The sequence below is a fragment of the Berghia stephanieae genome, chromosome 6 (assembly GCF_034508935.2).
Source record: "Berghia stephanieae isolate SIO BIC M18660-M18661 chromosome 6, UCSD_Bste_1.3, whole genome shotgun sequence".
Classification (NCBI taxonomy): Eukaryota; Metazoa; Mollusca; class Gastropoda; order Nudibranchia; family Aeolidiidae; genus Berghia; species Berghia stephanieae.
This window is the reverse complement of record NC_088365.1, coordinates 50,907,434-50,922,780: the sequence shown is the minus strand read 5'-3', so window position 1 is coordinate 50,922,780 and position 15,347 is coordinate 50,907,434. Positions and strand designations below refer to the sequence as shown.

General features: G+C 38.7%; 1 protein-coding gene across 1 annotated transcript in view; it reads right to left on the bottom strand.

Moving 5' to 3' along the window:
• Positions 1 to 9,957: 9,957 nt before the first annotated feature.
• LOC144975212 (uncharacterized) overlaps positions 9,958 to 15,347 on the bottom strand; it is a 10,364-nt gene continuing 4,974 nt past the window's right edge. The window contains exons 2-3 of the mRNA XM_078919062.1: positions 10,518 to 12,357; positions 9,958 to 10,321 (exon numbers count right to left, since the gene is read on the bottom strand). Of these exons, the coding sequence (XP_078775188.1) occupies positions 11,563 to 12,348 (786 nt within the window). The 5' untranslated portion in view covers positions 12,349 to 12,357 and the 3' untranslated portion in view covers positions 9,958 to 10,321; positions 10,518 to 11,562. The remainder of the gene's footprint in view (positions 10,322 to 10,517; positions 12,358 to 15,347) is intronic.

Here is a 15,347-nt window from a genome sequence, read left to right as displayed (position 1 = left end):
TGTCCACACTGTGTGATCGGAGTAATAAACAAAAATGAATATTATAACAGCTTCCAAAAAAAAAAAAAAAAAAGAACAGAAAATGTCACTACAACATTTCAACCTACCTGGCCCATCCCGACTTCTGGCCGCTTAATGTGGAACTCGTTAGTTACATATCGAACGCCTTTTTTGGGGGTTACTTTCCAAGACTTTTATACACAGAGGACCTATCAAATATCTCTATCGTCTATCTGGAATTTAGTAATGTATTTATGTCTCTATTTATTGTTGTTGTTATTGTTGTTATTGGCTGAAGAAGGGTTTTGACTCCGAAACCTTCCGTGTTTGGTATTTTGTTAATTTATTGTGTAGCTGTTATATTCATTTATTCTTTTAGTGTCAGGCCCAAGCCATTGTTCACTTAGGGCCTGACACCTGAAAATACTAGGACTTTTAGCCTGAAGTCACATTTTAGTTTCGTGCAACGTCTAGTGAGTTGTCATCGCTAGAACTAAAAGAAACAAGTGATTTCATTGTTGAACTATAGATAGTATGCAGATGACGTCACTCAGGCCTTTGTTATTGTTTTTGCCATCCGCGTCTGTGAGTTGTTCTCACTAAACTGTATTAACAAGACTATAAAAGTTCATGGTTACACAGAGTTTGTGTGTTGGTCCGTTATACTTCCGGATGGCAATGTTGTGAACTCCTTGGCCAAGCGCATTCTATCTATATATATATAGAACGAAGTTGGCGTCACACAGGTCTTTGTTATTGTTTTTTTGCCATACACATTTATGAGTAATTCTCATTAAACTGTATTAACCAAACTATAAAAGCTCATGGTTACTCATAGTTTTGTGTGTTGGTCCGTTATACTTCCGGATGGCAATGTTGTTAGCTTCTTAGCCAAGCACATACTATCTATTGAATAAAACGCCTGATTTGATTTGTTTTGCAACCAAAGACTTGTCTTATGACGTCATTTTTTGGTCAGTTTCAGGTTATAAGTTAACGAAGGCTACGGTTTAAGACTATTATTGATACGTTAATCAACTTCTAGTTCAACGCGGTGTGAACGGGCATCGATGCTGACCAGGGATCACATTAATTGGATTCACTAGCCTGATGTCACGTCTCCCAGCAACGGCGGCCATCGTGGTCTAAACAAAGAAAATCGGTCCTTTTTATTCTTCATGTTGGCTAGAACTTTTCATATATGTATTGTGATCAGAATGTGTAAAAGTCAAAACTTTATCAGATTTATAATGTTGTTTTTTTCTCCGTATACGCTTTTATGCTCGTCGGAGATATATTTCATAAGGACGTCCGCCGTTGTTCCGATAGTTTAGAGGCAGTTACTAAGTTACCATGCGTCATTACAAGGGAAGTGACGTCATGACTGTTGAAGTGTATTGATATGAAGGAATTCGGTGAGGAGAACATGAGGAGTTGGGGAGGAAGGGGGGGGGGGGGGGGGAAGGTGCGGAAGAAGGGAGGGGAGTCCGGGTTTAAACGTAGCCATCGTTAACTTATATATAGATAGTATGCACTTGGCTAAGCAGTTCACAACATTGCCATCCGGAAGTATAACGGACCAACACACAAACTCTGTGTAACCATGAACTTTATAGTCTGGTTAATACAGTTTAGTGAGAACAACTCACAAACGCGGATGGCAAAAACAAAAACAAAGGCCTGAGTGACGTCATCTGCATACTATCTATAGCCTGACACTAAAACCCACTAACCCATATGTTGTCGTCATTCTTAGGTTTGTGGACCACTTAGGGAATTTGTCGTTCGTGGTGCTCAAGGAAACACGTGATTCCATTAATTTAACTGTTGAATACAACTCACGATTCATTTTCTTTTGTAGCTAAAGACATGTTTTTTCACGTCATTTGTTGGTCAGTATCAGTGTGGCCTTCGTAATGTTATGGCCTGATACTGACCAAAAAAAAGACGTCAACATGCCAGTATTTTGCCACAAAAGAAAACAAATCGTGAGCTGTATTCAATAGTTCAACCAATGAAATAACTTGTTTTCATGAGCTCTACTAACCACAACTCACTAGACGCTACACAAACCTAAAAATTGACGTCAAACTGCCAGTCCTAGAGGGTTCTAGTTCTAGTGTTAGGCTATAGATAGTATGCAGATGACGTCACACAGGCCTTTGTTATTGTTTTTGCTATCCGCGTTTGTGAGTTGTTCTCACTAAACAGTATTAACCAGACTATAAAAGTTCATGGTTACACAGAGTTTGTGTGTTGGTCCGTTATACTTCCGGATGGCAATGTTGTGAACTCCTTGGCCAAGCGCATTCTATCTATATAACGATGGCTACGGTCTGATATAGATAGAATGCGCTTGGCCAAGGAGTTCACAACATTGCCATCCGGAAGTATAACGGACCAACACACAAACTCTGTGTAACCATGAACTTTTATAGTCTGGTTAATACAGTTTAGTGAGAACAACTCACAAACGCGGATGCCAAAAACAATAACAAAGGCCTGAGTGACGTCATCTGCATACTATCTATAAAAACCCACTAAGAGCCATATTTTTACATCATTCTTAAGTTTGTGGACCGCCTAGGGAATTTGTCGTTAGTGGTACTCAAAGAAACACGTGATCCCTTTGGTTGAACTGTTGAATAGTTAATAATTAATAATAGTTAAATAGTTAGTCACAATTAATTTTCTTTTGTGGCCAATGGCTGAACGAAGGGAAGGCCACGGTCAGAGACCGTTATTGACACTATTATTAATCAACTTCCAGGCCAACGTCACGTGAACAGGCATTGATGCTGACCAGGGATCATGGTAATTAATATCAAAGAATGCGGTGAGGAGAGTATGATGAGTTGGGAAAGGGTGTGGGGAGGGGGGGGGGGTGGAAGCGGAAGGAGGGTTGGGGGTGGGGAAGTCTGGGAGGAAAACGGACTCTCCGGATCTCAGTGCGGTTACTATGACAATACATATTTTTAATAGGATATTTTCGTAATTTCACCTCTTTGTTTTCGCACTAAACTACTCAAACAATGGCTTTCTAAATATTATAATAACAAAGAGCTGAGTGTCGTTAATTCCGTTCCTTCTATAGCTGATGTGCGCTTGGCTAAGAAACTCACAACATTGTCATCCGGAAATATAACGGTCCAACACACAAAAATATGTGTAACCATGAATGTTTATAGTCTGGATAATACAGTTTAGTGAGACTTACTCATAAACGTGGATGGCAAAAGAAAAAAAAAACAATACCAAATACCTGAGTGACGTCCACTTCTATCTATAGAATAAAGCAATACAAACACATAGGCTCCACATATTTCATAATGTGGCCACATATTTGACTTTCGGATTCTAAATCACTGCTACATAATACCGATTCGTAGTGGTTCGTCACATATTCACATATTATTCATAATATCTAGTTTTGTTCAGTACCCTATCAAAAATACACCATGTATAATAGGTGAGATCGTGACCTTCGTAATGTTATGGCCTGACACTGACCAAAAAATGACGTCAACATGCCAGTCTTTTGCCCCAAAAGAAAACAAATCGTGAGTTTTATTCCATAGTTCAACCAAATAAATTAAATAACTTGTTTCCATGAGCTCTACTAACCACAACTCACTAGACGCTACACAAACCTAAAAAATGACGTCAAACTGCCAGTCCAAGAAGGTTCTAGTGTCAGGCTATAATATGTTAACGATGGCTACGGTCTGACACTAAAACCCACTGAGACCCATATTTTTACGTCATTCTTAAGTTTGTGGACCGCCTAGGGAATTTGTGGTTAGTGGTGCTCAAGCTACTACTACTACTACTACTACTACTAATATGTCTTTTATCTTCCATTATTTTCTGGTAGGTTCTGTTCCCTCATCGCTGACCTTTTCTTATCAATCGAATCACCCCCCCCCCAACCCTCTACCCACGCCACGCTAACAATTCATTCAAACTCCAACCATCATTGAGTACAGACGACACAAAGTTTGTTTTTTTTGCATTATATTTTATTTGTTTTCCACGTTAATTTGTGTATTGTTGTGCTGACGAAGGGTTTGTACCCGAAACGTTCATTGTCTGTTTTGTTCTCATACGAACCCTCTCCATTTTCACTCTTTCGTTAGTATTTTACAAAACTATGTGTAACCTTAAAAGTTTATAGTCTGGTTAATACAGTTTAGTGAGAATTACTCATAAACGTGGATGGCAAAAAAAAAAAAACAACAACAAAGACCCTAGTGCCGTCATCTTCGTTCTATCTATAAGTTAACGAACTCTACGGTCCGAATCCCCTTCCGCAATCATTACTTCCCCACCTAATTTACCAACAGTCACCCTGTCTCTGAGCGTAGCCATCGTTAACTTATAGCCTGACACTAAGACCCATATTTTGACGTCATTTTTTGGGTTGTGGACCGCCTTGTGAGTTGTCTTTAGAAGTGGTCAAGAAAGCAATGATCCCATTGGTTGAACTCTTGAATACAACTCACGATTTGATTTTCTTCGTGGCCAAAAACTTGCCTTTTAATGTCATTTGTTGGTCAGTGTAAGCGTGGCCTTCGTAAAGTTATGGCCTGATACTGACCAAAAAATGACTTCAAAATGCCAGCCTTTTGCTACAAAAGAAAACAAATCATGAGTTGAATTCAATAGTTCCACCAATGAAATGACTTGTTTCCATGAGCTCTACTAACGACAACTCACTAATGACGTCAAACTGCCAGTCCTTTTGGATTTCAGTATCAGGTTATAACATAACGATGGCTATGGTGCATGTCCGTAGCCGTCGTTAACTTACAGCCTGACATTTAAACCTACTAGGACTTATCTTTTGACGTCATCTTTTAGGTTTGTGCAGGGATAGGTGAGCTGTCGTTAGTAGGAGTGGTCAAATAAATGAATGATCCCATTGGTTGAACTATTGAATAAAACTCACAATACTCTTCAACAGTCGTAACGTCACTTCCTTCCTAATGACGTGTGGTAACTTAGTAACACTGGCTCTAAACAGTCGGAACAATGGCGGACGCCCGTATGAAATATTTCTCCGGCGAGCATAAAGGGTATCCAGAGGAAAAAACCCCATAAATGTGATCATGTTTTGACTTTTACACATTCTGATCGCAAGGCATATGAAAAGATCTAGCCAGCATGAAAAATAAAAAGTAATGATCTTCTTTGTTTAGAACCAAGATGGCGGCCGTAGGCGGGCGTTGTGACATCAGACTATTGAATCGTATTTGTTTCTTTTGTGGCCAAAGACTTCCCATAGGTGACATTTGTCTCTTGGTTCTGTTCCAAGGGAAGACTGCAGCCGTGCAGCGCAGCAAATTGAGCTAGGGGGAGGTGACTTGCTCAAGGCCACACAGCGCAGCGGCGGGTGATCGAACTTAGGACCTTTCGGGTACGAAGCAAAGGCCGTAACGCTGAGCCACGCTGCCATGAGTTTACGAAGGCCACGTTCTGAGACTGATTTAAACCTCACAATAAACAACAACAACAACAACAACAACAACAACAACAACAACAACAACAAAGGTGATATCGATCTCCGCGTTCAAGGGGATTCCCCTAGTAAGGGAAATATTTTACCCGATGTAAATATGAAGCAAAACAACCAGCTAATAATAGGAAGATTAAATTTTCAAAGTCCGATTAACCCTCTCTTTACCAAACGTAGGAAAATCGTTAGATTCGTTACGATCCAACCATCACGTTTATTATTCAGATTTCTTTTGTAAATCACACAATTTAAAGACAAATGTTTTATTATAGCTATCTATAAAAACGTGGCACTATGTTGTAGAATTCATTCATATTTCTGATCAATATTATGCATAGAATGGATTTGTTGCTTTTCTGTTTGAGTGAGAAAAAAATATTTTTATGTTGGGTGGGTGTGAAACTTGGGGGGAAAATGGCTGGTAGGGAAAGGGATAATAAACAACACGAGTTTATTGTTTTAATCGAAACAAAGAAACCCAGACATACTACTGGGGATAGAGATATGGATCCATAAAGATATTAATTTGGGCACTGATTTGGTTTTTCACAAGAAGATTATGAGATTTATCGTATGATACTCGCTTTCGGATCAGAGGGTCCTGGGTTCGAGCATCGCTCGGCGCATAGTTGAGTGCTTGGAAAAAGGCTTTTTACTCATATTCTCTCACCGCAATCAGGTGTAACAAGAGTACCTGGCCGTTAACAACGTTGTCTATATCGGAAAAAAAAATTGTAATATCGCCTAGCAGGCGTCATGTTTCGCTGTGCTTGTTACGTGTTGCTATTAGTCAGGGACCCATTGTAAAGCGCTTTGAGCACCTATAGTCGCTATTGCGATATATAAAAGCTCAATTTAAGCTCCATTTATTCGAAACAACAAAGACAGATAAAATACTGGGAACGGAGACATGTCTCCATAAAGACATTTTGGGTACTGAATTGATTTTTCACAACGATATATGATTTATCCTAGAGATAGAAAAAAAAATGGTATTATACTCGCTTTCGGATCGGAAGGTTCTGGGTTCGAGAGTTGAGTCCTTCGAAAAGGCTGTTTACTCACATTCTGTCACCTTACTCGGGTGCAAAAGGAGTACCTGGTCGTTAACAGCGTTGTCTCTGTCGGAATAAGAAAAATTGTTATATCGATTAACAGGCGTTATGTCTCTGTATACGTGTTACGTGTTACTGTTTGTCAGGGACACTTTGTAAAGTGTTTTGAGCACGTTTAGTGGATATTGCGCAATATAAGCGCTCAATTTAAAAAAAATGATAAATGTACATTTTTGCGCTATCCTACAATGGGACTCGGGCCAGATACAACAGGTCAGAGTCCTATTGTCATACCATAAGACCACAAACCCTTACTCCTGGGTGTGATTTTTGACATCCTATAGTGGGCAGCGAAAGTGGTTTCTTAGAAGGATGTTAAGAATCTCATGAACAGAGAAGAAAACTAATGAAGAAGTATTAGAGCAAGCTGACTGGATGGGGATCCTGACCTCCCATAGCGGGCAGGGAGGTACATACTGTGTCTTCTATCCCCTTATATCTGTTTTCCAACATACTTTCTGTCTTTGTCTTGGAATGAGATTGCTTGGTCATTTTCCTGGCCCTGGTCGGAGTCCTGACTAGTAGGGAAACAGTCAAATGCATAGTTATTGTTTTAGGAGATGATATTTTTTTTCCCTTGTAAATCATCTCTCTGTTATGTATTATTAAATTTGTTATTTTTAATGTATAATGTAAGCATTTGAGTGTGTTCCTCTTTGTTGGATTTTGTTCTTGTGTCCGGATGAGACTTATAGGTGATCTCAAACTAAGTACATTGGCGGTATGCTCTTGGAATCTACATCTGATCCCAATTTGTTCCCAGTTCCCCTATGTCTTTCTTTCTCGTGGGTGCTGTAATTGTAATTCTAGAACTTTTTACTATCCCATTTTCTTCCTTTTTACTGGCGCTGATATGACCTTAATGTGTTGCAAGCGCCGTAAAACCCTTAAAAACAACAAAAAAAAAAAAACAGAGCAAGCTGAAACTAAAAGGTTATTAATTCCAACAATAGGAAAAAGACAAATGCAATTTTTAGGGCACCTAAATCGACATAAATGTATTGAACATCTTGCTGTCACAGGAAAGATAGAAGGTAAAAAGAGTAAAGGTAGACCAAGAAAAACATATTTAATAGTTTGAACAGCTGGGTTACAAAGAAAGAGAAGAAGAATATTAGTTTTCTGATGTTATCTGATCAGAGAGACGAATGGCGTACCATGATCACCGATGTCTGGCACAGTCTTTGTACTGGGAGAAAAAGAAGAATAGTGGGCCTTGCTGTCACTTGCTGTGTCTTCTATTTCCCTGTACCCGTTGTTTGAGTTTGCTTTCTGTATTTGACTTGGAATGTAAATAGCTACTTGATTGTGTCCTGGACCTCGCCGGAGTCATTTGCTTGGAGGGAAACAGTCAAATGTATTGTTATAATTTGCGAGATGATTTTTCTCTATTATGTACTGTTACATTTTTGTTTTGAATATATAATGGTTAGTAACCATTTTAGTATATTCCTCTTAATGAGATCCTGTGCTAATGTGTGGATGAGACACATAAAGCAACACTCTATGACTTCGATGATATATTTTCGATTCCTTGCATGACCTTGACTCATTTTGTTATTTGCTTTGTATTTTACCCTTCGGTCACATTCACTCCCTTCACGTTCCTCTCCACTAGATTTATATTCGTATATTTTTGACAAATACCATAAAACCGGCGTGTACTAGTATGCAGGTCTGACAACCCAAATATTCGTTAACTAATTGTTGTAATGAAAATACTCTCAAACGTCGCTTTCATATATACAGGTGTGACATCCGAACCCACTTACAGGCCTAGTTAAACATTGTTGTAATGGACAATATTTTCGTCATTTTTTAAAGATTTTCATGACAACACTGAGCCAATAAGAAATTGGGTTATCAGATCTAAAAATAAATGCACGCTCTCAAACCAACGCAAAATGTTGCCCATAAAACAATGTTTAAACAAACCCATAATAGCGTTCGGTTGTCAGATCTGCTAATATGTTTACAGAGACCTGTACTATGTAGCAGTATTGTAAACAGAAATTTTTAAAAAGCTAGAGTTTTTGAATAACGCAATATCCTCTAAATGTGCTCAAAGTGCTTTACAAAGAGACCCTGGCCAACAGCAACACATAACATGTGGAACGATACATAACTGAACGCCTGTTAGACGATATTACAATTTTTTCCAACAGAGACAACGCTGTTGCCGGCCAGGGACTTATTTTACACCTGTGTACGATTAGACAATGTGAGTAAAGAGTATTTTACAAGGACTCAACTATGCGCCGAGCAAGGCTCGAACCCAGATCCTTCCGACCCGAAAGCGATTGCCACAACACAAGACCACATCGCCACACAAATACCAAGGAATAACAATGTTATATCTCTCAACTCAACAAATATCACACTATTGTTTTCTTTAGTTTTTTTTTCATTTTTTTTTTCATACGAACTTATTCAGGCCACCAAACCAAGACATATTTTAAATCTATTTCCAATTTTTATTGATAACAAATTGCAATTTTCCGCCACTTGTTTATTCTCTGAAAAAAGTTGTTTTCTCTTTGGACAGAACTCTTAAATATATAATTTGATTAGGGTGAAGCCAACGTTTACTTATTTGCAGGTCTACTAACCCAAATAGTTAGGGACTCATTTTATAATGGATATCCTCTCAAATGAAAGAGTACTATTGTCGTGTTAAACCAATCCATAATTGTGTACGATTAACAGACCAGCAAATACATACACGATTAGTGAAACATATGATATCGGAAAATGATTATAAAGTTAATAAGATCAGAAACAAAAAGAACTTTTATTCATCTCAATAAAATTACAAACATTATATTAAATATTTTTTGTTATCCCTGGTAAAATAAAAATTGTTTTAAGCGTGTAGTCTACCTATTAATGTTCACGTCGGCTTCATTGTGTTGTGATGTCATATTATATCAGCGAAAGCAGGAGCCTTTTTAACGACAATTCTTGTATGTATGTGATCGAGATGAAAACCTGTAATTTGGACACTCTTCTGTCTGAAATCAGTGGGGTGGGTGTTTTCTGTTTAACCAATTAACTCCCCTACTCTGGACAGTGAATGTTTCGGGTACAAACCCTTCGTCAGCTCAACAATAAAGAAATAAACGTGGGAAACAAATATAATAATTTAAAATATTGTTTTCCACGTTCGTTTGTTTATTGTTGCATTTTGTTTTATTCGTTTACCACGTTCATTTGTTTATCGCTCTGCTGACGATAGGTTTGTACCCGAAACGTCCATTGTCTGTATTGTTCCCATACGAAGCCTCTCCATTATCACTCTTTCTTTAGTATTTTTACGATCCCAGGCTTCAGGCAGCCCCCCCCCCCCTCCCCGCCCCCACCGCTCTCTACTCTGGATAGACACGCATTTCATCACAGATTTGTCCTGAAATCTCGTGATTTAAATATCGATCGATTTAAAATACTAATATCTTGGGGGAATAAAAAAAACAACTCTTAAATCTGGGACCTGGTGAGGGTCATACAAATCGATCGATATTTGAAGGACGAGTTTTCTGGCCATTTTTTTTTTTAATACGTGTCTTTCCAGAGTACGGCAGTTAAGTGGTTAAATTGGCTTACTGTGAAACAAGAAATGAAGTGAGTAGGAAAGTGCCAGAAGACAATAGAGAATAATAAATTCGCGGCGGCGATGGGAGCTCGAACCTACTACCTTACTGGTAACGAATTTGAAACGAATATTTTTGTGTTCGTGGATAGCTCACACGGTAGAGCCACGCTCTCACCTGCCAGGCGGAGTTGTCGTACCAATAAGGTCGCAGGTTCAAACCCCACCACCGCCGCGAAAAAATTTTTTATTCTCTATTGTCTTCTGGCACTTTTCTACTCACTTCATATCTTGTTGTTACCTTACTGGTACGAACGTTGCTCTACTGTCTGAGCTATCCACCACTACAGTAAGGTCGCGGGTTCGAGCCCCCATCGCCACAGAGAAATTTTTATTCTCTATTGTCTTCTGGCACTTTCCTACGCACTTCATTTTTTTTTATCATCAACATAAGTCTCTGTTTCACTCACTTTTCTGGCTTACTATGAAGCAGTGCTGGAGGTATGTCCAAGGGGCAGCAGGTTCTATCTCAATTAATCTTTTGTATAAAAGTAATGATCGGTATGTAGTTAACATTAGTTCCTTGGAATCTCTCTCAATATGAGAACACTTTAACCAGGATAAAAGTAAGTGTAATTATGGTGATGATGGTAATGATGACGATGACGATGATGATGATGATGATGATGATTATGATGATGATGTTTATGATGATGATGATGATGATGATGATGATGATGATGATGATGATGATGATGATGATGATGACGATGATGTAGCAGTATATTTAACCCTGAAGTCAAACAATCTTGAGAGTACTTTAAAATAGACCATAAAATGCATAATATTTTGGACAAGAAAATGTTTTTAAAGACGGGGCAATTAAAAAAAAACACAATATATAAAAGAATATGTGTTTTCCCTTAAAAGTACAGGCATAAAAGACAGATAATGTTATTACACACTGTAGTATACATGATTTATGATGTTGAGAGTATTGCATATCCTTTGTTAGGCTCACATCAATGTTGAGCAGAAAACTTTTAGATCACATGACAGAGAGATAAAATTTAAACTTGTCAAAATCTAAAATCTGATGCTTGTAACTTGTTGGAATGTCTCATACCTAAATGTTTTTTCTTCTCTTCAAAGTGTTAGGTTTAAGATTTTAATATCGTGTTTACATTGGCTTATAAACTTCGCGAAGTCTCAGGATTGGGAGATTTTGCCAAGATGAGGATCATTTAAATCTATCGATATTTGAAGGACGACTTTTCTTGCCAAATGTTTTAATACGAGTTTTTCTAGAGTGCGGAAATCAACTGGTATAGGAAGAATCCATCCGTTCAAGCCACTGCTGAGGGAATGGGAGGTAACTTTGTATGGGGATTGATGTCCCCTTTCATTGGTGAACAGGATTGGGCGGGAGCTGGTGATGCTTTGGCGTTTGCTGGGGTTACCGAGTTGGCAGATGGGGACCCGGTACCCATCCAAGATTTTTCCTTGACCATCTTTAACGTTACGGCTTGAGCTACTTTTGCAAGGCCTCGTAATGGGGGCCCTGCAATGGAGCGCCTAAAGATGGACGGCTGAGGAGGAGGTGTTGGTGATCTACTAGGGGGTACTTCAATTTCTGGCAGTAGGGGTTTCTTTGGAACGATCTCGACAATTTTGGAAAGATTATGGCTGATGACGTCTTTGTATGACCCCCTGCACTCTTCGACCTTGGCTTTGGCATTCTTCTCTCGTACAGAATCGGGGTCGATATCCCTAAGCATCTGTTTTATCTCGTGTCTCAGACTATGGAGTGAGTAACTGTCATTTAATGCAGCTTTATAGTTTGGATTCCGGCGAATTGGATGTCTCTTTAATACCTTCCTGTATGCAAGAGTTCTTCTGTAGGATTCGAGAATCTTGACTCTTTGATAGTCGACGTGTCTAAATTTCTGCTCCACATTTCGCTCAAGGACGGACACTCGCATGCGTGTAAATTTTGCTTCGAGTGTGTTTAGCACGTTGACCCGACGAAGTGTGTTCTGGTTGAAGCTATTTGCTTTCATGTAACGAGAGTTCTTCCCGAATGCCGAGGTATCTTGGTCGGCGATTAGGGACGGGTTGTAACACTGAGGCATTGTGGAAATCTGAAAAAGACAGGAAATAAAATATGCGTTTTTAATGTTGACGGATGCGAACTTCCATTTGTAATATATACGGAACAGCAAAATAACTGCACCACTTTGGTTACCGCTATGTTTTATTGGTGAGATCAGTAACCAGCAGAAAAAGAGAACATTGTAACAAATCACATCTTTTTCTGAATCCAACAAGCTATGACATGATGAGAATCTTTGACTCTAAGTTTTTGATATTCAATTCAGAAGCAGATGCATGAAAGAACTGGGCCTGGAGGAAGATGATGGTCTGAACCGAGATACAGAGAGATGTGGCATTTATTATGACAACACTGCAAAACGCGAGATACGCTGAACGAAGAAGAAGACGAAGAAGAAGAAGAAGAAGAAGAAGAAGAAGAAGAAGAAGAAGAAGAAGAAGAAGAAGAAGAAGAAGGTGCATCATAATGCCACATGTTTCAATATTCTGCTATTTTGTGTCATGCAGCAACACAATGCCAGAGATGAAGAACTTGAATTCACATGAGTATAAATGTTTGAATAGAAGTAGCTTCCAAGATAACACCCATTGTTATATTTAACCGGTTCAATGTTTCTACATGTTTCTCAGCCATTTCTTAATCAGTTTGTTTCACCCCTGCAATCGTGACCAAAAGAATTGTTTAATTAAACGAATGTCAAAGAAACCGAGGGATGAGACTGGTTGGTTGGTCAAATGGTCGCATAGGAAACCATTTTATGTGTTTCCACTCCTCTATCAATGGGGATGCTCTATATTACCTTTCCATCAGCTGGAGGGCATTGTTCACATTGGAATGCGTGCTCAAAGTGACCTACTTAGTGAAAAGTGTTCACAGATTTTGAAATATCTAACATCACGATTGATATAATTTTGTTCAGGTTGACACATGGGTATGTTTACAACTTTCATGAACAATCCAGCGTGTTTACATTAATTTGTGAAGTAAAATATAATCGCTGGGCAGCAACAAATCATGTGATTGATTACTTGGTTGGACGAAAACTTGAATATAGATCGATCCCATTGTTTTGGTGCTGAAAAATAAACACCGCACCCAGAGTGCCAAAGAGAGACTCGCGCACCGAAGGAAAATAATTAATAACAAGTGGAATTGAAGAAAACATATTCGTGAATGTATCCATTATCATCCTTTCAGTTAACCCTCTCCTTACCACCTACAACAAAATCATCACATTTGTTACGACGCAATACACAGTTTTTCTTATTCAGATTTATTTTGTACATCACAATGATCTTTGTTTAATTCATAAGAACACAAAGTTGTTTTGTAGAGAGATTGTTTGAGTTTAATAAATAATTTTTTTTAGCCAGGTCAGTCTGTCATTTTGGGGAAAAAATGAAAATGATCTGTAAGGAGAGAGTTAAACAATAGTTATATATTTATGGCCAACCAACCAGACACTGTCAGGAAATGTTCAAAAGATGATCGATCAAATTGCAGAAAGGCATATTTTATTATGTCTGCTATGTTTTGACCCAATAGCACCGACGGCTCTGTTTTAAGGTCGTATTACATTGACAAAAGGGTCAATTTAATGTTCAGTCAAATTTGGCTCCGCTGGTTTTTTAGTAGATTAATAGGGTTCAACAGTCGTGACGTCACTTCCCTCGTATTGACGCATAGTAACTGGTTCTAAACTATCAGAACAATGGCGGACGCCATTATCTCCATCGCCGCCCTCATGAAATACTTCTCCGACCAGCATAAAAGTGTATCCAGAGGAGAAAAACACTGTACATCTGATCATGTAATGACTTTGACACATCCTGATCACGTGACCTGTGAAAAAATGTTCTAGCCAGTATGAATAAAAAAGAGTATCGATTTTCTTTGTTTAGAACCAAGCTGCTGGTTGTTGGGCGGACGTGACATCAGACTATTGAATCCAATTGCTGCCCGAAGTATGGAATTGGTGTTACGTCCAGGTTGTTTAATATGATGAACATAAAATGAACAATTTGCATAAAATTATAGGAAATTTTTTTAGAAGCAATTAATAGTCCGTCATAGTCATGACGCCAATGGAGCCGGAGTCATCTCAGTTTCTTTTCCGTTAAACGGATAGGGAAAAATTCTTGCTACCCTTTGGAGAGGGCGCTAGACTACCCCAAAGTACTTTTCGCGAGATCTATCCGACGCTGAACCCCGGGGGAAAAAAACTCGAATTCACCTGGAGATTGAACCCGGGTCCGTTTCGAGTGACGCCAGTGCTCGACCAATAAATGGGCTTTCGGAACGACCAATACCTGACTGAGTGTTTTTGATGTTTTAAGTAATAATTATAGTTTTTTTTATGATTTGTAAAAACTAAAATATCATGAGTCTGACCATTTCAACCTTTTCATTTAAAATCTAAGCTCTTAAAATTTGCTTTTATATAGCAATATCCACTAAACGTGCTCTAAGCACTTTACAAGGGATCCCTGGTCAACAGCAAGGTTTAACATGTAGGGCTAGACATGACGCTTGTTGGGCGATATTACAATATTTTATTTCGGACAGAGACAACGCTGTTAACGGCCAAGTACTTTATTACACATGAGTACAGTGAGAGAATGGAGGAAAGAGCCTTTTCCAAGGACTCAACTATGCGCCGAGCGAGGCTCGAACCCAGGACCTTCCGATCCGAAAGCGGTTGTCATACTACTAGACCACATAGCCGCATTTAGGTTCATTTTGCCATACCACTGAGTTAATTATATAGTATATAACCAGTTGAGCATTTGACTCGGGACTCCAAACAAGGAACATCTTCCCTCTCCTTACCTACAATAGGAAAATCGTCACATTCAATACGATACAACCAACATTTTTCATATTCAAAAATATTTTGTATTCATCATAAATAAAATGAACAGCGTGTTGTAGATAGAGCATGATTTGATGAAGAAATTATGTGTGGCAAGAACTTACTGTTATTGTGTTTGAGTGATAAAAAATCTAATGTTGTGCTAA